General features: G+C 33.8%; 1 protein-coding gene and 1 long non-coding RNA gene across 8 annotated transcripts in view; one reads left to right on the forward strand and one right to left on the reverse strand.

Moving 5' to 3' along the window:
- The window catches only part of LOC125616154, a 72,644-nt gene extending 59,444 nt beyond the window's left edge, over positions 1 to 13,200 (reverse strand). For all 3 annotated transcript variants that reach the window (XR_007346791.1, XR_007346790.1, XR_007346792.1), the window contains exon 1: positions 12,482 to 13,200. This is a non-coding gene — a long non-coding RNA (uncharacterized LOC125616154). The remainder of the gene's footprint in view (positions 1 to 12,481) is intronic.
- Positions 1,586 to 25,572, forward strand: Esd (esterase D). 5 transcript variants are annotated; one of them, XM_015484295.2, is made up of 10 exons: positions 1,586 to 1,725; positions 5,795 to 5,843; positions 8,123 to 8,197; positions 11,048 to 11,136; positions 15,219 to 15,317; positions 15,962 to 16,086; positions 17,137 to 17,256; positions 18,920 to 19,018; positions 19,599 to 19,766; positions 25,325 to 25,572. In XM_015484295.2, exons 3-10 carry the CDS (start codon positions 8,130 to 8,132, stop codon positions 25,403 to 25,405), a joined length of 849 nt encoding a protein of 282 aa, XP_015339781.1. In that variant the 5' UTR covers positions 1,586 to 1,725; positions 5,795 to 5,843; positions 8,123 to 8,129; the 3' UTR covers positions 25,406 to 25,572. The 5 variants fall into 5 exon arrangements, with proteins under 5 accessions (XP_015339781.1, XP_048656895.1, XP_048656894.1 ...); XM_048800938.1 differs by having other exon boundaries at positions 1,587 to 1,725; positions 8,120 to 8,197; XM_048800937.1 differs by lacking the exon at positions 1,586 to 1,725 and adding an exon at positions 2,032 to 2,172 and having other exon boundaries at positions 8,120 to 8,197.
- The last annotated feature ends 572 nt before the right edge of the window (positions 25,573 to 26,144 follow it).

Below are 26,144 nucleotides of genomic sequence, written 5' to 3' on the forward strand. Positions count from 1 at the left end.
TTCTAGAAATGTTTTGGAAATGGAAGTTTGTTGGGGAAGCTACTGGCTTCTGGCAGGTAGAAGCCAGGAATGTTACTAATATGTTCTATAATGCAAAGGATAGTCCCCCCCCAACCCCCAGCAAAGAATTATCTGGCCCCAAATACCAATAGTGCTAAGGACAATAAACCCTGATCCAGTCTGTGGAAAAGCCATAAAATTGCTTTTCAAGTAGCTTATCTTACATCCAATATATCATTTTTCATGTATAATGAATGTCTTTTCTAGACTTTCTAAAAATTAACTCTGCTATAGACTGAATAAGCATTTGTGTTCCCCAAAATTCATAAATTGAAGCCTACATCCCTAATCTGACAGCATTTGGAGGTGAATCTTTGAGAAATAATTATGGATGGCATAAGGGTGGTGTGTTCACTAATGGAACTATAGTGTTATTATAAGAAGACGAAGTGTTCAAAATTTGCACCCTTCCCCAAGCCAGGTTATAGAAAGAAGGGGTCCCCTGAAAATCAGGAAGAGGGCCCTCACCAGAAATATAATTAGTGGGCTCCTTGATATAGGATTTCCCACCCTTCAGAATGATGAGGATTTCATTTCTGTTAAGCCAACCAGTCTGTAGTATTTTTGATACAGCAGCCATGGCTGACTTAGACAGTCTCCTTTCCCACAGATGTTTAAGTAGACAAATTCATCTCATTTTCATTTCATTCCTTTATTGTCTTCCTAAGATTCTATCTTATTCATTTTAGATCAAACTAAGAGTCTGTAAATCTGTCACACATTTACAAATACTTTTTGGACTGTTTCTTTAGTAGTTAATATTTATCCATTTTTAAATATAGTTTCATTGTTAGAAAAGTCAACTTACTTTCTTATTTCAGTTCACTTTGCTTCCATGTTCAAATAATAATATACATTCCTAATATGTTAAGGAAATAGAATTTTGGGGTCTATTATAATTTTAGTTTATGCTTAATGAAGAAATTTTAGTTCTGATTATTATCACAACTGCCTTAACCTAAGTACCCTGTAGGAAAGGACTTCAGGCTTACATAAAAGTAATTTTTCATTTCAATGCTTTCATAAAATAAAAACATTATTTTTTTCTTAAACATTATTTCTAGTCTGAGTCCCCAAGTTAGTTCAGTATAAAGATCATTATGGCAAAATGGACCTGAGCAACACAACAGATACTGGCAGTAATCTGTGTGGCAGCTCATCCATATTTATATCAATTTCCGTTGAGGTCATTTCACCCACCACTCCTATAGCAAGATAAGCTACATAATTTGCAGGACCCAGAGCAAAACAAAAAAGTAGGGCCGGTGTTTAAAAAAAAAAAAAAAAAAACTATTGTGAAAATAAAACCAAGCAAGGGTTCTTTCTGACCTAAGGCAAATGCACGGGTTGCCTGCCCGTGAAGCCAAGAGGAAAGGGTCTGTTAATCTAACAGTGAAACACACACACCAACACTTTGGTCCTTTCGAAATCATGTTTAAATCTCTCAATATGCTTCATTTTCTCAGTAGGTAAAGTACACTGACGTTTAGTTTGCTTAAACAGTAGCAGAATGACAAAGGGTGATTTGCTGCAAACCATCAACCAGCAACTCTTGCACAGTTCAACTTTTGTCGAGGGACGAAGGGAGATCATTTGGCACTGACGGAGCTTGTACTACGTGTCTGCCACTGAAGATTCCAAATACCTCTTAATTCCATCTACCAAGTAGGTGAACTGAAAATTGGGGGGTGGAGAGAGAGGGGTCTTGAAATTATTCTTTGGTTTCTAAAAACTGTACAGTGGTACACAGAAACCCTTTCCACGACTTAAGTGGAGACAGCCCTCAGATTTACTAAAGCTTCAGCTCTTGCTCACTTCTCCCGGAAGGCTCTGAGTGCGCGCACAGTCGCTGGATAAGGTAAGGCGGTCCAACCTCTAACACGCTCCACTGACCCTGCTGCAGAGCGGAGACGGGGAGGCGAAAAGCCTGCTGGGAAGAGCGAAGGGAGAGGGCGGGCCCAAGGAGGCGGAGCCGCGGGGTTAGCGGAAAGGGGCGGATCCCGGTGTGGGCGGGGGCAGGCCGGGCCGGGTCCCCGGCGGCCATGTTGAGGCTCCGCCCTCCCCTCCCTGCCGCGTCGTGCGTCCCCACCGGCACCCTTGCCACGGCCGTAGGTAAGACTGGGTACGGGTAAAACAGCAAATGTCCTCGGCCAGCTTGGGTCTAGAGCAGCAGCTGCAAACCAGGCTTGGTCGGGCTGACGCCGAGGCCTGCGGCGCAGATGGCGGCTCGCACGCGACGGCGCCCGAACGCTGCCAAACTGTGGCGCGAGGCCAGACTTTGTCCCGGGCATGGCTCCTCTCCCTAATCCATTTACCTGCACCGAGCTCCTAACAGTGTGTGACCCGGGGCGCTCGGCGTGCTGCATCCCGGAGAAGCTTCTCGTTGTCTAGTGCCCGCTACAGTGGACAGTGTTTTCCCTTTTACAGAAACAGTTCCCTCTGTCTACATGCGCTGCCACCGCACCGATTAAAAGTGTTCCTATTCTACCGAGGAAACGGGCCTCCCTCGGCGCAATGGTGGCGCCCTCAGAGGGCCAAGGGAGTAGCCCACACACGTTGGGGACACGACAGGCTACCTTCGCGCGCGCCGAAGGAAGTGCCCAGGGGGACCTGCATCTTTGGATTGCGTGATAATAGTTCAGGTTGTAAAATGACCTCTGAGTTCAGTAGGGAACCGGACACCATTTCAGATGGGGTTATCAGGGAGACAGCATTCAAATTAAATGACAACAATTTCGCGTAGGTCCTCTTGGCTCCATTGATCATTAAGTTAAATGGATTAAAATCCTAGGCTAGAATTGTAGTGGGACATACTGAAGGAAAGTAGGAGGCTGAGTTTTAATATCTTATATATAATTGGAATGGGTGGTAGTGGGAGTTAAAAGGGCAATGTTGAAACATTTCAAATATGAAAAAACAAGTTGCAGCCAGCAGTTGGCGCTGCAGTCTGTTGTTTTGCAGAGAACTGTTCAGGTTGTTAATAATCGGTAGTGTGGGACATATTGGAAATGAAGTAGATACAAATTCAAGAAGTCAGAATGGTAACCAAAACCACAAGTAACAGTTGACTATCCCATATCCAAAATGCTTAGAACCAGAAGTGTTTTGAATTTCAGATTTTGAACTATTTGAAGATACATAATGAGATATCTTGGGGATGGAACCAAAACAGAATTCACTTCTGTTTTACATACCTCATATACAAAGCCCAGAGGTAATTTTATACAATATTTTAAATAATTATATTCATAAAGCAAAAGTTTCATGGTGCAGAGTTTTCCAATTGTGGTGTCTTGTGCACCCAACTTTCAGATTTTGGAGCATTTCAGATTTGGGGATTATTGTTGCTCTGCCTGTAGATATAAAGAAAACTTTTGAGACTTGCGAGAAAATGGAAAGAATGGGCAAAAATACAAAGAACCTGAATTTCTGGATGACATTTAGCTTCAATAAGAAAACAGTAAGATTTGACTGTTTGACCTTTTAGAAAGTGGGTATGTTATGAATAAAGAATATTTACTGTCTTTAACAGTTTTTTAAAATATTGTAGATGGACACAATATCTTTATTTTATTTTTTTATGTGGTGCTGAAGATCAAACCCAGTGCCTCACACGTTTGAGGCAGTCAGTCAACCACTTGTCTACAACCCCAATGATCTTTAATAGTTTTTACTGATTGGCTTGACATGTTCAAGCCATGTTCAGTGAACCTTTCTTTTCCAGACACCATTCATGAACTTTCTAGAACAGTTGGATACATTTTACAGTGCCAGTTGGGGGAATTGGTGGTGCACTATAAAATGGTTTGGTCTTGAGGGTGGTTTTTTGGGGAAGGGGGCGGGTTGGTTTTTGTTTGTTTTAGTGTTTACCTGTTTTTTCTTTTTTTTAAACTGGTTCTTAGTACCCCATTTCTCCTACAAAATCTGTTATAGACCTAAATATATATCTATATTACAACCTAAATGAAACATATATCAGACAAATGACACACAATTGGTACTATGTAAATTTCCATATGTATATTTTACTTAATATCGGTCACTTTAGCATAGTTCATAAGTCAGTTTTATCACCATGTGTAGTAAACTCATAGACCTTTAGTCTGCCTCCCTCCTTCATCTCTTCTCTCCTTTTTCCTGCTAACATTACAAATTTGACCCACAATTCTTAGCTAGATAAATCCATCTTCCTCTACTCTCTTAGTCCTTACTTCTCTTTTCTTGACTCTCAGTAGTTGACTGCATCGCATATTTCCAAGTTATACCTTAACACTTCTTTTTATTTGTTTAAAAAGAAAAAAAAAAGTCTTCATAGTACTCTTATTCCAAGAAAGATTTTGACCAGTTACCAGGGCTTGTGGCAAATAGGTGCAGTGGTGCCGTGCTTAACACTGGGATATTATCTGAGAAAAGGATCATTAGGTGATTTCATTATTGTGTGGATATCACAGAATGTCCCCACACAAACCTAGATAGTATATAGCCTATTGCTCCTTGTCTATAAACAGCATATTACTGTACAGATACTGTAGGTAGTTGTATCACAATGGTAACTTTATATATCAAGAGGAAAGGTACAGTAAAACTATTTGCATACATATATAGGAAAGATACAGTAAAAATACAGGATAAAAGATAAAAATGGTATACCAGTATATGCTACTTGCTATGAAAGGAGATTCCAGGACTGGAAGGAAGTTGCTCTGGGTGAGTCAGTGAGTGGTGAGTGAACATGAAGTCCCAGGATGTTGTGTATACTGCCGTAGACTTTCTAAAAAGTATTTTTCTTCAGTAATAAATTAATCTTAGTTTACTGTAACTTTTTTACTTTTTAAACTTTGTAATTTTGTAATTTACTTTAAAAACCAAGCATTGTACAGCTATACAAAAATATTTTTTTCTCTTTATTCTATAATATTTTTCTAATTTTTATTTTTGTTTTTTGTTTACTTTTTAAACTATTTCACTAAATAGAAAGGCACAAACACACACATTAGCCCAGGTCTACACAAGATGAAGATCATTAATATCATGGTCTACCTTCACATCTTATCCACTGGAAGGTCCTTGGGTCAGGAATACACTTTTGGAGCTGTTGTCTTACTGCCTTCTTCTAGATACCTCCAGGAGGACCTGTCTGAGACTCTTCTTGAGGAGGTGTCACTTTTCAGAAATATATTCATGGTTTTCTTGTTACTTTTTTTTAAATTATAAGTTTGGTTGTAAATAGATAATACACCATGAGCATTCTTAATGAAAACCTTTCAGAATTGGAGTTCATGTTTTCTAACTCTTTTGGGGGTGGGGAGGTAGGTACCAGGGATTGAACTCAAGGACACTTGACCACTGGGCCACATCCCCGTCTCTATTTTATATTTTATTTAGAGACAGGGTCTCACTGAGTTGCTTAGGGCCTCGCAGTTGCTGAGGCTGGCTTTTGAACTTGAGATCCCCCTGCCTCAACCTCCCGAGCAGCTGGGATTAAAGGCATGAGCCACTGCACCCAACTATGTTTTCTAACTTTTTAAGGAACTTGTTGAGGTCTGAAAAAGCTACTAAACCCTTCTCTGTGAATTTTTCTTAAGGATTCTTTTCCGTTTTCTGCAATTTCCTTTTCTCTTGCCTCTTTAACTCTGTGTGCTGTAGACAATAGGACTTTTTCAGCTTCATCATAATCTTTGTAATGGTGCTATAAGAAACTTTGTAATTTATAATCCATTTGGTCTTTTTTCAGGATCATCTGCCCTTCACTGCAGACTAAAAAGCAAGTAGCAATTGGACAGGTAAACTTAGCTTTCATTGTTTATGGGTTAAATGGAAAAAAAATAATAATAACTTGTTTAAAACATCTGTTGTTTTTCACGTAGACAATTTCTATTGAAAAATATAACTACCTAGCGTTTTATAATTATATATTATATATCATGTTAATTCCTAGTTTATGTCCTTTTTTTGTTGTTGTTAAACTTAACATTGTTCTTAATTTGTAATTGAAGGTAGTTTATAAAACAAGTTATGTGGGGGGGACTTTAAAAGATGGCTTTTTTAAAAAACATTCTCCCAATTTTTTAAAAAATACTTTAACCATGTTTTTTCTGGCCAAATGAATAGTATTTAGTTTTGATTAAGGAATATTATTTTAATTAAGGAATATTCAAAGAGCAGAGGAAATAGACGACTTGTGGTTTATTAAAATTAATGAATAACAAAGTATGTGATACAAATAAAGGACAAGGTGATTTTTAGAAGTTTCACATAGTATCTAAGAACTTCAAAATATTATTCACAAATTCAAGAAATATAGTAATTATTAGGTGCCCCTTAAGTACCATATGTGTCCAGTGTACCATATTTTGAGAAAGCCTACATACTTCCTAGAGCTTTAAGAAAATTCCCATGTAGAATGATCTAGCGAATTTTATTCTTTGGTCTCATGATTTATGTATATAAATATTATACAGTATCCCCCCTGCATTATTTTATTCTTTAAGATAGGATCATGAATAAGAAAAACTGAAGTAAAATGTAATAAAATAACATCTTATGAAACAATTTGTCATTTAAGGATTTTTTTTTTTATAGTTTGAAAACAAAAACTAGTGGAAGAGATGTTAATTTCTCTCTTTGGAATTGTAATTCCCTAATCCCATAGAATCCAGTCAAGTTTTGGTTGTCTTTTTTTTTTTTTAAGTACTTAATGATCCTCTACAGAGGCAGGACAGCAAAACAGCTAAGAGAAGGGGCTCTGATGTCAGACTTCCTGAGTTTAAATCACATTTTTCTAATATAAAATTAAGTATTTGGACTTACTGAAGGGATTGCTTGAAGATAGGATTGAAACTGTTCTCACTTGGAATTTTGCAAAGACATTTCCAAATTTGCTTTTTAAGATTATTATTAACATACCTTTGTAAGAATAATACTAAAGCTGCAGCTGATCAGCCTATAGTAGTACATTTCACTGAAGAAAACCACCAGAGAGGTAATATCTGTTTCTGGTATCTGGACTTTTTATTTAGTATATAGAACTTATCATTTTATATTTTAATGTAATGCTTCTAGGAATGGGAAGGTAATATTCCCTTGAGAGATACACATTATAATCAGTTTCATTCCTCTTTGCTCAACAGATAAATGGTTTTCCAATTATTTCCATGTATTTACTATTAAAATATAATGTGTAACATTTTACATGTAAGTTTGAAATTACTTTTATATGACAATTAAAAAGATCTGTTGGAGAGAAAAGAAAAATTAAGTGATAAACTTCAAAATTTCCTAAAAACAAGTTGTTCTTTTTATTTAGAAAATAGCAGACCTATGTTGTACAACAAGCTGTTCTTTTTATTCCCTAATAACAGATCTATGTTGGTTTGATTTAAAAGGAGAAATATTAATAATCTAAAGTTTATGTATCACTTTTTCTCAAAAGCTCTCAGGATGAATAATTTGATCTGGTTTAGCATATTGAAAAATACCTATCATAATGTTAATCATCAATAATGTTATATTGTCATCAAAATAATTATAGGCACATCATCTTCCTTCTGTTTTAAAATCAACCATAATTAAAAATACCCATTCCTTGACTTCTTTGTTACAGTTGACAGGTAGACTGTTAATATTTTTTAATCTACTGAACTGGTCGATTACTAACTTGAGATTTTTTTTTTTTTTTTTTTTTTTANTTATGTCCTTTTTTTGTTGTTGTTAAACTTAACATTGTTCTTAATTTGTAATTGAAGGTAGTTTATAAAACAAGTTATGTGGGGGGGACTTTAAAAGATGGCTTTTTTAAATCTGGGTCAGTCTGCAATAGTAAATTATTAATGGTATGACAAGGTATTAAAATTTTCGAGAATCAAGTACAAGTAACAAATATAAATGTGAATATGAAAGTTAGTTTCAAAATGTTATTTATCAGAAAAATGGCATGTGAAAAAATTCTGGATGGAAGACAGTTGTGTATTTAGATAATTGATCTGGAAACAATGAGTTTCATTTCAAGTTTTCAGGAACTAAGTCTTTTTTAGAAATTAATGAGATTAATCTTCACTAGTAGGAAAAGAATGGCATTGAAACAGATTTCCAGCAACAAGTGCTTTGGAGGATTGCAGAAAGTATTTGAACATGACAGGTAACTATTAAGAAGATGTACACAGCTTTAGATATCTCGTTCAATTTGATTTGTTTTGCCTAATTTTAAACAAATATTTATATATTTTGGTATATATCATTTCACTTTTGAATGTGGTTTCTCTTGTTATCTATATGACAGTTTCACCAAACTTAATTCTGTAGGGGTTGGACTGTGGAGCCTAACAAAGAATACCTTCCAGATTTGTGTTGATGGCCTTCTAAAACTTTATGAAAACGTCTATGGGGCCATTAAAAATTCTGAGAACATTTTTAGCTAATGTGTGACTAGAATTTGCCATATTGGACAGTATAGATATGGAACATTTTCATTATTGTAGAAAATCCTATTGAATAGTACTGCTTTGATGAGGTTTCATTTTTAGAAAATGAAATAGAATTAATTGTATTTGAGAGGAAATTTATGAAACTGGGTGAAGGGGATTTTTGATGTTGAAGTAGTGATAAAATAAACTCAGTGTCATTAATGTCACTGGGAAAGGGGTCCAAGGAGGTCCTTGGAAGAAGGGGACCTCAACTCAGGACAACAACTACCTTAATATCTGCAGCAAGACGAATTTCAAAACACACCAGTAAGAGGCACAGGCTGATTTATGAAGCAGAGGCAGTCAGTACACACCCAGAAAGACAGAATTGAGCGCAGACACTGAGGAGAGATGTTCTGTGGTCTTAGAGAATATATACTTATGATTTCTCAGGTATTCTAAGATAGGTTAGAATTTTGTCTAAAGTTAGGCTTTGAATTTTACCATTAATTAATAAGCTTATGATTACCTTCTGAGTTTGTTTCTCTACCTTCAAGTCAGAAGGTAGAGAACTATAAACTTAAGTTCCTGTAATCTATTTATTGTATAATCCTGTGTCATTTAGAGTTATCTTTCAAGAATTGTTCTGGAGTGTAATCCTTTGTGTGCTCCAGGATCCTACTAACCATTTAATAGTTTTGCTTCTGCTTTGCTCCCTTTGAAGGTGGGGGAACTTTGAAGAGAGGCACAGCCTTAAAGTTTTGTGTGCCTGGTAGTTATGGCCTGATCCTTCTCCCTATCCCCATCTCAATAACAAATTTCTGTGTATGACATTCTGTTCTTTTGGTAATTGAGCAGCATCGTAATGACATGATAGGAACAGAAGTTTCAGAAGTATACTTGATAATTCTGTTTTTTTGTTTTTCCTTTTATGTTAGTGATAATCATACCACTGTTTGAAATATGCTTTAGACCTCATTTATAACACAGCTGCTTGAAATAGGCCTTTTTTTTTTTTTTAATTAGTATTGTGGTAAAAATGCTAAACATGAGATCTACTCTCTTATCAGTTTTTTTTCCCCTGCGTGTGCCACTTACTTTGTGTTTTCTTTCTTTCTTTCTTTCCTTCCTTCCTTCCTTCCTTCCTTCTTTCCTTTTCTTTTCTTTTCTTTTCTTTTTTAACATCTTTTTATTCCTCTTAACAAATTTTTAAGTTTACAAAAAGGTTTTAAGGCACCAACTATCCTGGAACATGACTGTGCACTTTTTATTAAGCCAGTTGATAACAGATATTCTGGAATTGGTCATGGATCTGATGTGGTATATCATGAAAGAAGACAGCTTAATTTCCCTAACATTAGTTGAAGACCTAAAAACAGCTGCCAGAAAATTTTTATGACTTCTAATCATCCACAGGAAAAGATGTTTAAAATAGGGTAGAAAAATAAAAGCAAACATTTTCAGAGAATGGAAAGGAGCGTACAGAAAATTTCTCACTAGCAATGATGGGGTCTTTGTGGGAGTCTGTACCTAAAAAGTCAACATAGTCAAGTAACAAAAAGAATAAAAAAATCAGTGAAAACAAAAAAAACATTAAAAGGAGAGGGAGGTAGTTCTGGCATACTACATGGTTCATCTCTAAATAGCATTTATAGCTTCTTAATACTGATCAACTAAAATTGTATATTGAGAGGATGTGGCGAGGAGAAATGTAGGGAGGTACAGAGAACAAAGGTAGGGAAGTTAAATAAAATTCTTCCATAATGGAAATTCAGTAAATAATAACTAAAACTGAAAAATCAAGGAGTAAGTGAAGACCTGTCATAGATATAGGGTAAATGCTAGAAGAATTAGCTATAAGAGGTAAATGGATCATCTCTTGAATGCGCCAAATTAAAAGGTTGTAGGGTGGGGAAAAACTAGTTTCATATAGAGTTTGTAGAACTATTTACTATTTGTTGTTATTATTTAAAGTATATGTGTAACAGTTTTTTAAAAGAGCTATTCTGAAGCAGTAAATTTAAAACTCCATCTGCAAGGTCAGGGTTGCATAAATGCCTGTTTATATGGGAATGTTCTATGGTTTTTATCAAAATTATCTTACTTGTGATAATAGTGATTGTGATAAAATATTATGATGAAAAAACAGATTAAGGATGTGGAACATTTCAGTGCTCTTGAACCAGCATGTAATTTAAAATATTTGCAATTAATTTTTTATCAAAGCTGATATATTTCATACATCCCTTTATAAATAGGAACAATTTTTCTTTTTTAATAATAGAAGTGCTACAATGAGGTCTACATTTATTTTTAAATTTATTCTATTCAAAATGACACTGTGCCATTCCAAGCAGAGCCTTACATTGGTTAATCATTATGCCCAACAGGTTTTCTTCTTTCTTTAAGGGACAATATATTCCTTAAGCCTAGTTCAGTGAAGTACTTAATTTAGATATTCAACCACTTTTTTTGGACCTGTATTATATATTTTACTTTTTACATAGTGCTTAATTATTTTATCTCTGACTTGATTAATAAAGGGCATTAATATTTTGTTGTGATGATTGTTGTTAAAATTATAGTGTTGAGCTGAAGTGCAAAATGAAATTTGCTATTTACTTACCACCAAAGGCAGAAAGTGGAAAGTGCCCTGCACTGTATTGGTTGTCTGGTGAGTATTATACATTTGAGTTTTATAAAGCAATTTCCTTTTAACTGGCTTTTCTTACCTTTTAACTTTGACTCACTGGTATGCTTTCTGAGCCTCTTATAAAATAGAGGCTTATCATCACCTGCTTTGTAATTTTATCTTAAGAAAACTTCAGACCTGTGGAATTAGATTTACTTCACTCTTTTTTCAATTAGACCAAGTTACTTTGTAGAGAATGTACAGTCCTGGGCTCAAAGGTGAAGGTTTAGAAAGTTACTTATTTAACTTATACCTGCCCAAGCGTTTCTGCAGTTTGTAGAGACTTTGCCAAATAGAACACTATTAGATGGAACCAGAGCACCATGGTACACTAATTGTAGACCACAGACAAGTACCTTCCTGCAGTGTTCTCTATAATATTTTAACTGGCCTCTATAGAGCTTCTCTTGCAACAATCTAGAAAGTCACAAAGAACACTAATGCTTCTTACTCATTGGATAATACTCCTAATCAGACTGTACAATAGATTTGTGAGAGAGTAAGACTTTGACACTAGTAGTTTTGAACCTCTATGCTAATTTCTCTTTCACAAGATATTAGCACTTCATCTTTATAAGAAAGAGTTACAAGGAGAGAGTTATGGCACCCAAATTGTGTCATGGAGAGCTGTCGTTTCTTTAAAATAGGTTCTTACAACATTTATTTAATAAATCCTCCCTATGTATGTATATCAAGGAAACGCCCCAAGCACCAATTTGAAATGAGAATAAATGTTCACTTTAGAAAAAAGACTTAGTTATATATCTCATTTTAATTCAACAAAGCACTTCGATGACCAAATGAAGAACACCAGTTTTTCTTGGCAAATAGCAATAGCAACAAAATTAGACATTTAATTGTTATAGAATACATAGTAATATGTAGCTAAATATAACCTTAGGTATCATGTAATTCATAGAAAGAAAACTGAGGCCCACAGAAGCTGAATACTGCCCAAAGTCACATAACAGTGTAAGGTTGAGCAGGTTTTCTGACTCACAGTCCAGATGTGTATTCAGTCTCTGTTCTTTTTGCATTGTTTCTGACGAGAGCTACTAAAGTCATAACTTTTGGTTAAACACTTAATCTGAGATCAGATTAATTCCTAACCAAAATTGAAATGTATAAAAACAGATTAGTTGAGCTTTTTGGGGGTAAAATATAGAATTTTTGTTTTATTTATATTAAATGGCAGAACAGTTTCCTTAGTGAGATTCTGAACAGATAGACCTTGGTAATTAAGTCTTGATTTTCTAAAAAAAGGTAAGATTGTCTGACCAGCGCCCTTGAGAAATGATGACAAAAGGATATCAAAGTGTTTACTTACCAGTAAGTTGCTAAAGTTGACAGATTAGCTAAAATCAGAACATCTAAAGAAGTCTACAAAGATAGTCCCCATGTGGTGATTCCTGTCTTTGGCAAATTAAGATGACTGTCACAACATTCTTTCATTAGCTGTACAACCCAAGAGGATTGAAAACGTATACACAGACAGAAATATGAACATTCATAGCACATTATTTGTAATAGCCCAAAACTAGGAACAAACCAGATGTCTACCAACCGATAAAATAATAAATAAAATGTAGTAGAATATTATTAAAAAATAGAATATTATTAAGAAACAAAATTAATGAAGCCTTCATATATGCCACAATGTGGTTGTACTTTGAAAACATTCTAAGTGAAAGAGTCAATCCACCAAAGACAACATATTGTTAAATTCCCCTTATATGACATGCCCAGAATAGGCAAATCCATAGGGGCAGAAGGTAGAGTAGCCTGGGTCTGGAGGCTGTAAGTAGAACAAATGGTGAATGGCAGCTAATGGGCATTGGGTTTCTTTTTGAGGTGATAAAAAATGTTATGGCTACAGAGCCGTGAGTATACTAATAATCATTTAATTGAATTGCTCAGTAGTGTTGTTGCCAAAAAAAATTTATCTCTTCATATAGATAAGGTTGATTGAGTAGTTTTTTGGTTTATTGGTTTTGTTTTTTTTTCCCTTCTTTTTTTTTTTGTACTAGGGATTGAACCCAAGGGGCACTTAACCACTGAGAAACATCCCCAGCCAAGTTGCTCAGGACTCACTAAGTTGCTGAGGCTAGCTTTGACTTTGGAATCTTCCTACCTTAGCCTCCAGAGCTCCTAGGTTGAAAAGATTATAATTAGTAACTATCTATGTACTCTTAATGAGTAATCCTTCTGGTTGAATTATCTTCATTTCTGTGCCTCTACAATTCACTCTCCCTACTTTAATCAAGGAATTTGCATTCCAACTGGCACCTAACAGATTTTCATTTCTCAAGTGCAGGGTACTATTTGGTCTATCCGAGACCCAATTCAAAAATCATTACATCTAATCACATTTAATCTTCTTATGATATAGAAAGAGGTGGCATTCTCCATTTTTCCAATGAAGGAACTCAGACTCAGAATTTTTAAGTTGGTTAGTAAAAGGCTGAGTGACACTTAGAAACAGATCCCATCTGAAATCCAGACCCCTGCTTTCTACCCTATTACCCTTTCTCCTTTGAACACATTTATATTGAGGTCTGCAAAATGGTGAACTTTGACAGTAGTGGGGGCAGTTCTTCATCATGCTATGACTCAGTTGACTGGAAAACATACTGGCAAGAACATTAAATGGCAGAAGAGTTTTCTCAGTGAGATTCTGAAGAACAGATAGACCTTGGAAATTAAGTCTTGATTTTCTAAAAAAAGGTAAGATGGTCTGACCAATGCCCTTGAGAAATGATGACAAAAGGATTTCAGAGTGTTTACTTGTTTTCATTCAACTTACTGAACAATACTGGGTTTGTTTTCCTGTTGAGCATATGCCCCATATTGCCATTATACATTTGAAATTTTTTGAATTCCCAAGCACATCTGGTCCAAAGAATTTCAGGATTGAAAATTTAGGAAGTGACTTTGAAAGGATAATGATGTAATCATTTAGCCTATGATGGTTCTTTGATTTATACAATTATAAATAAATAAGGTAGACAAACCACTTTATTGCTCTGCCATGACTGATGAAAGTCTGTGTCCTAACAGAGTTTAAGCATAAATGCCCATAATGATATTTGTAACTTTGTGTCTTACTGTTGATTATTAATTTAACCAATATATATGGGCACACTATAAGTCTCTGTGCTCTCTATTATGGGAATTTAATTAGCAACTATAAAAGTGTTTTATAGTCCATATTTCCTCATGCATATCAATAAGTTTTGATATTGCTAATAATCAGATGCAGTATTTTGCACTGACTGCTAGAAAAGGGCTATCAGGTGGTGCTTAGTTCAAGAATTTATTGCTGGTTCATTCTTGGTCATTCTTATGTCATCCATAGTCTTAGGAACCTATGGTAAGAGAATTAAGTTATCTCTTTATCACATGACTGAAATGCACAGAACTAGGAAAAATGACAGAAACTGTTTTAAAAACTGGGGCTAAAACTGAATTTAAGAAAGATATTACGTTCATTGTTGTTCTTCTTTTAGGTCAGTGAGAAATTATAGGATTTTTGCTGAGAACTATCTGTATATTTAAGTTCTTTGTGTTATGATAGCCATAGTATTAGCTTTTTTCTTACTGTGAATACTTAAGTTTTTATGCTGATATAATAACACTTTCAGCTAATCTATCAATTTTAGTAATGTAACAATTGATGTAGTATTTTTGTAATTGTTTTCATTCAACTTACTGGACAGTATACCCTGCTGGGCTTGTTTTCCTGTTGAACATATGCCCTATATTGCCATTATATGTTTGAAATTTTCTGAATTCCCAAGCACATCTGGTCCAAAGAGTTTCAGGTTTGAAAATTTAGGAAGTGACTTTGAAAGGATAATGATGGAATCATTTAACCTATGATGGTTCTTAGATTTATACTATTATAAATTTTGTAAGAAAGGGAACTTAAGTCTTACTCAACTTATATCTACAGCAAAATAATAACAACAAGTGAACTTGTTTTCCTGTACTATAAAAAGGTTAAAAGTTTCTAAACTATTCACAGTATAACACGAGATAACAGTAACAGTGCTTTTGATCTCCAGGTTTAACTTGCACAGAACAGAATTTTATATCAAAATCTGGTTATCATCAAGCTGCCTCAGAACATGGCCTTGTTGTCATTGCTCCAGACACCAGCCCTCGTAAGTATTCTTGCTACAGATTTTCTATAAAAATTTAAATATTTAAGGACTAAGTTATAAATGGTATGTACATTATATAATTTGTTTCATTTTTTGCTATTATCTCTTAAATCTTTCAAGTGACATCATGACTCTAAAATACCATGCTCTGAGTGAAAATTGGAAGCAGGAGGGAATTATATCAGAGCACATTAGAAGACTTTTTCTTCAAGATAGAAAATTGAGCACAAGCTTGTCACAGTAGTAAAGAGAATTAAAGAAATAGAGTAGAGGGGGTGGGTTATTAGGAAGGGGCTCTCTATATAGTTCTGAAAGATAACTTCTTTATGGACACTTACTATAAAACAGGAAACATATATTCAGAATCCATAGATGGAACTTCATGAACAAAGAAAGATAATGAGCCTTACCTTGGAAGCTGAATTCTGTTTGGCAGGTCATTCCCTCTCACCTTATTGGCCAGAACTAGTCACATGGTCCCTATACCAGGCCAGGAGGTCCAGGAATACAGTCTTACCAAGTACTCCAAAAGAGAGAGCTCCTAAACAGCTATAATGCAAATGGATTTGCATATTTATCTAAAAGTACATTATTAAATAAATTACCAGAGAGTGGATAAAAATACCAGATTTTTTTCTTGACAGGTGGCTGCAATATTAAAGGGGAAGATGAGAGCTGGGACTTTGGCACTGGTGCTGGGTTTTATGTGAATGCCACTGAAGATCCTTGGAAGACTAACTACAGAATGTACTCTTATGTAACGGAGGAGGTGATTTAATTAGTAGTTTAATTATTGACCGATAATTGTAAAGAGTTTAATTTTAGACACAAAGTCCTTCCAGTTCTCAGAATTTGAAATTAGAGTATGGTATTGGTGAATCTATTTCATATATTTTTATGAACTACCTTAGTGAAGATTTGCAAAGTTTACTAATGTTATAATGATATTTGCTGCAGTTTAAATTAATACTAAGTATGAATTTAAAGATTTTAATAGTTATTGAGAATGTATATATTATCCAGCTTATCAAAGAAAATAGAATAAGCAATAACCTTTGATTTCCTGACAGGTGGTTCATTCAAATGTATTTCATAGTGATAAAACAAGGCTTAGTTAGAAAGGATAAGTGGTAAAGCATTACTTCTATTCATAATATTTATGTACAGTTTATGCATTTTTTAAAAATTTTATGATTTTATTACATCATAAAAACTCAATAATTAAAATTTTAATGACAAATAAGTCTTACACTCTGAATAATAGTTGTGTTTTAGTATATTGCAGTTTTTTCTGTGATTAATTTTCACATAATTATTTTTTTGCTTTTCTTTATTTTAATTATAGAAAGTAAATACCAGTATTATTCTTATTTTAATAATTAAATAATATTCTGCCAAATGAAATAAACATTTTACATTGGAAAATAATACATTATGTTTTTGTGTATATTTTTTTACCATAACAAATGTTAGTATATTAATTGTCTTTGTACATAATTTTTTACCCCTAAGGATTTTTCCCTTGAAATGTATTCTAAAATGTGAAATTACTAGGTGAAAAGTTTGGAACATTTTAAAGGCTCTTTCTGCATAATCTTCCTATAAAGTTGCTTTTAAAGAATTCTATGTCCTATGTTATTCTGAGTGATATTAACAACTATTGTCTACCTGAGTTTTTGTTTTTATTTTTCTTTAGTCTTTATCAGCTGAAAACATGTTAAGAATGTGATTTGGATATTGTGTAATTATTTTATATAACTTTGAAAAAGCCTAAACTTACTTTCTCTGATAATTTTTGTCATATTTAAATTCTTTCTAGCTTCCACAACTCATAAATGCCAATTTTCCAGTGGACCCCCAAAGGATGTCTATTTTTGGCCACTCTATGGGAGGTCATGGAGCTCTGATTTGTGCTTTGAAAAATCCTGGAAAATATAAAGTAAGATTACCAAAGCCTAAGGATAAATATTTTTCTTAAATAATATGATATTAGGAATTCTCAGATGTGAAAATTATGATAATGTTGTAGTATTGGGATTAAACTTTTTCTAAGTGTTGGAAATTTCAGGGTATTGACAGAGGGTATTAAGTTTGATTACATGACATGTTATAGAATCAGAAGCATAGGAATTCCATCAGAGTGGTTTCTTGTTGGCCTACTAGAAGTTTATAAAATGTAGCTTATTTTTTCCATTACTTTTATTCAAACTCTAGTTTTGAACACATTTTTCCCTCTAAAAGTTGTTGTATTTGATTAATGTTATTGTGACAGTTTGTCATTTATTTATACTTTTGCCAGGAATCTTTGAAAAATTTACTTAATTTTTTGAGGTTAAAGAAAATATTCATGATTTGTAGAAATTTAAGAATTTTATCTTAATGCATCTACATGTAAACTGAATTAGAGCATGATTGAAAAACATCATTTTCAGCTTTTCCTATTATTTGAAGCTTTATAGCTTTACATTTTTGTTTGTTTAAGTGAGCCACCATTAGTAACCACCACATATGGAGTGTCATTCTGTGCAGAGCATATTTCAAGAGTTGAAAAGGAAATGTCAAAGCAATGATCATCTTAAGATTACTTCTGTTTTTAAAATTATAAAGCTACTCTGTATAGCAAGGTTTGTTTAACCCATTTAATTCCCTTAGTAAAGATGTCTTTTCCTTGTTTGTTTCTATTTTTGCAATGATGGGGATTGAACCAGAACTTTTTACACTTGTAGTAAAGATTATTTACTTTAGATGTGCTACTGAGAAATGAAAATATTTCTCATAGCAATTTCATAGTATAACAGTGGAAACAGGATTTTATTTTCTATTTTGTGAATATAAGGCAGTTAGTTTATTGTGTCTGAGGTATAAAAGCAACTTTAAATTTTTTGTATAAAATCTACTTGTTTTTAATAAAGGTATTGTTAAATATATACATTGATAAATATTCTAAAGCTGAGAGATTCCATCTTTGTACCTTTATCCAATGGAAAACAACATTGTAGGGTCTGGGGATGTGGCTCAAGCGATAGTGCACTCGCCTGGCATGCGCAGGGCGCTGGGTTCGATCCTCAGCACTGCATAAAAATAAAAATAAAGATGTTGTGTCCACTGAAAAAACTAAAAAATAAATATTAAAAAATTCTAAAAAAAGAAAAAAGCAACATTGTACAAAACACAAAATTGAGTTAAAAATTTTGTCATGTTGAAGGTATTCCTCCTCACTGCTTTCTTTCACTGTTTAAGAGAAATAATGTCTCAGGTGTAATAATATGTTCACTAAGGTAAGAATGAGCTGTTTCATATTAGTATGGACTAGTTTTCAGGGGAAAAAGTAGTAGAAACTCTGAACACAAACTTTTGTTTATACCTTCATTAAATAAACCCATGGTTTTATGTTATTTGGGCACCTATAATTATTAGCTCTCTTAGAGTATACAAAAGACTGTATTATGGAGAGGTGTACAGTGGAGGCCTGTAATATATCAAAAGAAAAATTGTTCACAGGGATTTTCATTGCAAGTTAATTTTTAAGCTAGTTGAAAATATCTATTCATATTTGATTTAGCAAAATTAAACTTATTTTTGAATTTCCTTTCTTTCTGAAGTCTGTGTCAGCATTTGCGCCAATTTGCAACCCAGTGCATTGTCCTTGGGGCAAAAAAGTCTTTAGCGGATATTTGGGAACAGATGAAAATAAATGGAAGGTAGGTCCTAGATAACGTTAATACTTGTTCTTAAGTTTCCAAGTTTTTAAAAAGCTTACACACCATAGATATATGCCTAACCCCTCGAATTAAGGCTCTAGAGCGGAGAATAAACTTACATGTAGAATTATATAAGTAATCTAAAGATGATTTAAAGAATGCAGAATAATGTGTGTAGGCTCTATACAAATACTATAGCAATATGTAAGGAACTTTAGCATCCACACATACTGGGTGTTTGAGAGACCTTTAGAACCAGTTCCCCACAGATACTGAGAGATGACTGTACCTAACAACCATCACAAAACCCAAATTTCTAATTTTATTGAGTCATGAAAGATGCTCTGAGGCTACTTTTTATTTTGCTAATGGTTTATTTATATTTTTATTTCAAAATAAAAATTACTTCTAACTTAACCAAGAAATATCACTTTATTACTAAATTTTAAATCATATGTCTGATGTAAGCAGCCTCAGAGCTTAAATAACTTTAAATTTTCTTTTGATCTTGGCATACTATATTCAGAAGACTATCTTCTTATGCACTTTTAAATTTAGTTTTCAATATTTCCTCTTTCAGGCATATGATGCGACGTATCTTGTAAAGTCCTATCCAGATACTCAGCTTGACATACTAATTGATCAAGGGAAAGATGACCAATTTTTGCTAGATGGACAGCTACTCCCTGAACATTTTATTTCTGCCTCTTCAGAAAAGAAAATCCCTGTTGTTTTTAGATTACAGGAGGTAAGTACTAGGAAACTTAAGATATTCTAAATAATAAATCTAAAAAACAGGATTCCATAGTAAATCTCTTTATTTTAGAATATAAAGTTACTATTTTCTAGTCAGATAGTTCAACTATATTAAGACTCTAGAAGTGAAAGCTTTCCTATTAAATTCATGATATCTGAGACCCAATTTGATAGAAATAGGAAAGCTTTAGGCAATGAAAATTATTTAATTTTCTCCCTACTTTCAGGACTTAATACTTGAATGACACTGAGTCGCTAATATAAGTGAACATATCGTTCTTTACACATGCACCCTGATACAGTAGAATAAGGACAAGCTTTTCTGTTCGTTACTCTGCATTTCATATGCACATCTTAGCCTTAGAAACTGAGCATTGTTCCTCTCATATATGTGCTTTGCATTATTTGACCTTTATGCTACTTTGTTGTACTACTCCCAGTGATTTAAAAATAATTCCTGAATTTCAGTTGGATTGGAGATTTTCCTTCACTGAAGTACTGTAGTTTTAAGTAAAGAAATTCTGCTTTTTTAAAAAAGTATTCATAATCTTCAGAGCATAATATAAACAGAATCTATTTCAGGGTGAGTAATGAACACTGAAAATCATACACAATGCTGATTTTTTAAAAACATTTTTGATTCATGTTTAAGAGTAATGTATCAGCCATTGTAATTATGATGGTAAATGTTCAAATAAATGTAGTCAGTGTGTAATGTGGTTCCTTATAGTTTACAAAATGTTTTCATGGCTTTAACTCATTTGCAGTCGTTACACCACCAAATGAGAGATCATTTCTTTCCTGTCCATCTGTTTTACAGATGAGGAGACAGTCTCGGAGAGGTAGCCTATTTATCTAAGGTCAAACAACTAGTATCTGGTAGAATGGGGACTAGAAGCAAAGTCATGACTACAAATGCTGTCCTCTGTCATCTGTCTAGCCATTCCCAGGCAACATGATGTGATCCTAGGAGCAAAGGAATGGAGTAAGAGCTAGCACCAGAGAAAATGTACATAACCTGCTGTCTCTATAGTTTATGTAGTAGATCTTAGCAACGTCCTTTACAAGGATATTTTGAACATATGGGAAAAAAATATATATATATCTATATATACACACACACACACATATGTATATATATGTGTGTGTGTGTGTGTGTATATTTTTTTGAGATATATATATATCTTGTTGTCTCTTGAATTTTCATCCTTAAGTAATAGAATATTTTCTAGGTTTATTTGAACATTTTACCATCACAATTAACATTTTAGATCAACGACCAGCCTTGAGAAATCCATATACCAGTTTGATTATAAGTGGAGTAGTGCATTTAACTATATTAACTGTAGCTATAAGTGACGTACTGAACCATATTTTTTTTCCCAGATAACCTTAACTCTTGGCATTAGCTCTGTTGGATTGCCTTGTCCTATGCCAAGAAATTCTGTTGTTTCTATAGACAAAAGTTCCTGCCTGCCAACAAAATCTGAAAATCTCTGGAGTTACAAAAGCAGCCTCAAGTTAACACACAGGAGAGGAAAAAAATAAATCTACCTATTTTTTTCTAAAATACATATATCCCAATCAATGAAGAAAATGTGGTTGTCTGAGCCAGACATGGTGGCGCATATCTAGGCAGGAGGATTGCAGGTTAGAGGCCAACCTTGCAACTTAGTGAGACCCTGTCTCAATCAATCAATCAATCTATAAAGTCAAAAGGGCTAGGGATATAGCTCATTGGTAGAGTACCCCTGGGTTCAATCCCCAGAACCATTAAAAAAAAAAAAAAAAGTGGCTGGCTATACTTATGAGGAGTCAAGACTGAGCAATAAATTTTTCTGAAAAAAATAAAAAAGTATTAAATTCATAATCAGTCTTGAACTCAGGCACAATTTTTTGTTCAGTGTCCTTAACAGCAAGGTCAGGAAGAGTGAACTACATGTTCTAAAGTAGATTGGATTTGTTGTAATTGGATCAACAACTTAGTGGACATGCTTGAGTAGTAGCTCCAGAGAGGCTACTTTCAGATTTTCTAAACCTTTCATTGACCTCAGATTACCTGAGGTCTGAGAGTTTCATCAACTGCTTTATCATTTGATGATAAGTACAGTATAACTGTGTTTCTTTCTGAAATAGAAGCTGTGAAAAAAATAATATGAAAATGACAAGGGGTATATATACATAAATGATGTAAAGAAGGAGAAAGAAAATTATAACAATGGTGCATGATTATACAAGCCCATTCCTTTACCTCTTATTAATGGTGTTAAATGCTCACAATTTTTATATATACTTTGTCAACTGTCAAAAAATTGAGAATGTAATTAGTGCAGGGTACTAATTTTTCATATAATTTTTCTTTTTATATCTCAATTTCAGGTAATCTAAACTAAAAATAACAAAAGACAGCAGAATTCTGAGAGCAAGTATTCAAAGATCAGATCTTGGCCTCAAAAGGGAAGGGCCTAATGGTTCTTATCTTTAGTTATTGAAGTTATGTAATGAAAAAAATTCACTGACCTAACACTGATGAAACTTGCAGAAATAGTATTCCCTTTTGGAGACCAGAAAAAGAAGCTATCTGGTCTCCTGAAGTCTCAGAACTTTTTTGAAGATTCAAAGGCTATTTTGGCTGAGGCTTCTTAAGATCTTAAGATTTGATCTTTATATACTAGCTATCAGAATTCTGCTACATAATGTTTTCTTTTTTTTTCCCAGTGTAGGTTCCCAGATGCCAAAATATAAAAAGGAAAATTATTTGGAAAAAAAATCCCCATGTGCTAATTCTGCCCTTTCAAACAATAGTTGTTTTTTTTTTTTTTAGATAGTTGAGAGAGCATAAGTTGTGAGCATTTGACACCATTAAAGAGGTTAAGGAATGAAGTTGGGTAAACTGTACACATGATTTGCCTCTTAATAGACAAGTAAGAACATGCAGAATGCTCTAGAAATATAGGATTTTCACACTCATTTGTGTATTCTGTTAGCACAGTTATCTAGCCTGTGAACTGTCAGTGTTTGTTAAGTAAGCAAATGAATACCTTTCAACAGGCTGCTTGTTAGTACTCTGAAGAGACTTAACAACCTGGAGATTCATATCCCAACTTTTCTAATTGGGTTTAGAAAATATATAGCAAAACACTGCCTGTTAGAGTAAATGTCCATCATAGCTGCTGAAGCACTGCTTCTTTCTGAGAGTCAAGAATGAAAGAATGTGTTTATTTTTATACTCCTGGAGTCGGAATTTTACTACCAAGGATTTTTCCATTTAAAGTGTGAGGTAGAAGAGGAAAGTAAGATCCCTTCAAGTGTCACTAAGTATAGGCAATTGCACAAGCTGCTTAACATACCAACCCAACTCATTAGTGATAAAACTGAAGATAATAAAGAAAGCCACCCCACTTAATAACAGTTATAAACAGGACTTGAAACTAATCAAGGATGACACAGTTAGCTCTAAATGTATACCAATAGTTGAAATTTGTTCGCTTGCCTCTATATTGACATTTTAAAAAAAAATCGTTCTTGGTCCCTCATAACTAGGATTTTCTGTTTTCTCATAAAAGTGAATCTTCCTTTAAATATCATTATGGAAGTTAAAGACATTTGATTTGGAGTTAGGATGAAGTACTGTTTTCTTGCAGTGCATTCCTGCAAACTCAAAACTGGCACTTTCTTGTACCGTGGAACTTCTCAAAGAATAATAATAAAAGCAACAGTGGCTGTCTATCATGTTGGAAACTGCAAGGCCTTTAGCTTCCATGAAATGAAGGATAAAAATAGGGCATTCTCAGTCCATTAGGGTTTTCTCACACAAATCTTTTGAGGCATCTGTTCCCCACATCTCTGCCTATTTTCTCTCAGATCCATGTTTTTGATCTGTGAAAAATGGCAGATACTACTTAGTCCTCAATTGCAAAGGTTTTGTGGCCTAGAAATCAAGTATTTGTTTAACAATTCTTAAATTTCTTTCTTTATATAAGAATCTGCTCTTGGGCTGGGGTTGTGGCTCAGTGGTAGATTGCTTGCCTAGCATGTGTGAGGCACTGGGTTTGATTCTCAACACCACATATAAATAAATAAAAATGAATAAAGATCCATCAATAACTAATAGAAATTTAAACAAAAATCTGCTTTTTAGCTTGAAATTTAACATCTAGAGCTGATCTGAGAAATGTCATACCAAGTAACTCCAGGTCTCAGCCTTGATCTTGACAACCTCCTGTCAGATTCACTTCCACAATAGAAGATAGTTTGCTTTTAAATTACTTTGATGATTTTACATTAAAACTTTAGTAACTGCTGTTCCCATGATATACATTCCATATAACTCTGGAAATAAGAGATGGAAAATATTTACTGATTCATCAAAACCTTGGGGATTTGCCTTATTCCCTAAAACTCCAGTGATATTTTTATTAGATCTATTTTTATTTCTTATGTGCTTTAGAAAAGTTTAACTAGTAAATCCTTCAGAGATGATTTTCTTGTTTAAAACTTTAAAAGAAATCTAAGACTTTTATCTTTTTCAGTTTATTCTACCTTGTTTCTTTTGTGTTTAGTGTGGGTGGCCATCTCCAAAATTATTTGGTGTTTAACACCCTTAGAAATTTCTTCCTACATCAATATTTTTCTTCCACCTTTGAAGGCTGCTACTTTCTCGTTCTCAAAGGGAAAAGGATTGCCTCTCCATTTTACTTTTTAATATTTTTTTTTAGTTGTACATGGACACAATACCTTTATTTTGCTTATTTATTTTTATGTGGTGCTAAGGATTGAAGCCAGTGCCTCACATATGCTAGGAAAACACTCTGTCACTGAGCTACAACACCAGTGCTGGTTTTGATGCCCTAATTTTAATGGATGGGTTGACTGAGCTCTGTTTCACCTGCTTGGCACACTACTTTTTTTTTCTTTTTTCCTGTTTCACAGTAGTTTTCAAAAGGTTTGCTGACTTTTTACCCAATTTGATATATTGCTAAGGAATGTCAGGGTTTAATGAATTACTCTTCAAGGTTATGATATACTTTTACAGTAGGAGGTAGAGTTCTTTGTGTGGTTTATAGTGGCCGTTTTTGGCTTCCCAAACCATAGAGCTTTGGGGCATTTTTATGTTCTTTTTCTGTATTGTTTATATGTGCTTATTTTGTATTTTAGTATTATTAGTATGCATCTCTTGTCGAACTAAAATGTCTTGCTCATGTTTCTAAGCTCTAAGTTTACCTCTTTTAATCCTTGTCAATATGACCACATGTCTATTCTGCACATGGAATTAATGCTTTATTTCCTCTTTGCGTATACATTGTGGCATTTAGAAACTAGGCTATGCAGGATGTTTCATTTTCCTTCATATTTCTACTGCTCTTTTAATACACGGTGAAAATGTTTAAGTACAAGTATGAGAACTTTGATTTTGATTAAACCTTACTTATAATATTTTAGCTATTTATAAACAAATTAAGTAACAAAAGAGATTTATTCAGTGTCCTTATTAATATTGATGTTTCTAAATGGTAGATAACTGTTATCTCCTGTATTTTTGCCTTCTAGGGTTATGATCATAGCTACTATTTCATTGCAACCTTTATTGCTGATCACATTAGACATCATGCAAAATACCTGAATGCATGAAAATCTTCTGATAAGAGAATCTCTTCAAGATTATAAAAATTATAATAAAGAGAATTGCCGAGGGAAAATATTTCAAAACATTGGATTTCATAATGCTAATAACTTCGTTGTACAATTGAATTACCTGAATAAATATAAATAAAAGTCACTTCGGAATTAAAAAGTTATTTTACCAGTGTTCATATAGTGTTCATTCTTTAATACTTCAGAGCCTTTTCCATGTAATTTGGAAATCCTTGTTGTATTAGCCTCAGGTCACAGAATATGAATATAATCCTATCCAAATCATAGAATGCTAACTTGGGAACAGAGGATTTAAAGGTAATGTGGTCTAAACTCTTGATCTTTTCAGAATTTCAGCTTCTGAAGGCTTGGACTGCCTTTGTCATGTTCATTTATTATCTCTATTATCTAGCAGGTACTTGATCTCTATCAGGCATTTAATAACTATTGTTGGCTATACAGCAAGAAAGTAGGCTTAGAAGATTAAGAGAATGGCTCATTGCTTCAGCCATGTGACACAGATGGGACAGAAGACAGGTTTCCTAAATGCTAATCCAGCCCTATTGTAATAGATCAAAGGGAAAACAATCAGACATGAATAAAAGTAAGTTGCAGGTCAATATACATAATTTGATACTGTTGACATTTTTAAACTCCATCAAAACAATATGTATATTTCCTATGGGTGCAAATGTATTTCATAGGAAAAGATCTGAATGAAAACAATGGCAGTCGC

Source organism: Marmota marmota, unplaced genomic scaffold (genome assembly GCF_001458135.2).
Source record: "Marmota marmota marmota unplaced genomic scaffold, marMar, whole genome shotgun sequence".
Classification (NCBI taxonomy): domain Eukaryota; kingdom Metazoa; phylum Chordata; class Mammalia; order Rodentia; family Sciuridae; genus Marmota; species Marmota marmota.

Bases quoted from the DNA above. Each gene is read 5' to 3' on its own strand.
- Esd (XM_048800936.1), top strand. From the start codon at position 8,011: ATGGAAGACAGTTGTGTATTTAG. The intron at 8,034-8,122 runs ATAATTGATCTG...CTTCACTAGTAG, and splicing joins GAAGACAGTTGTGTATTTAG to GAAAAGAATGGCATTGAAAC. The intron at 15,318-15,961 runs GTAAGTATTCTT...TTTTCTTGACAG, and splicing joins TGCTCCAGACACCAGCCCTC to GTGGCTGCAATATTAAAGGG.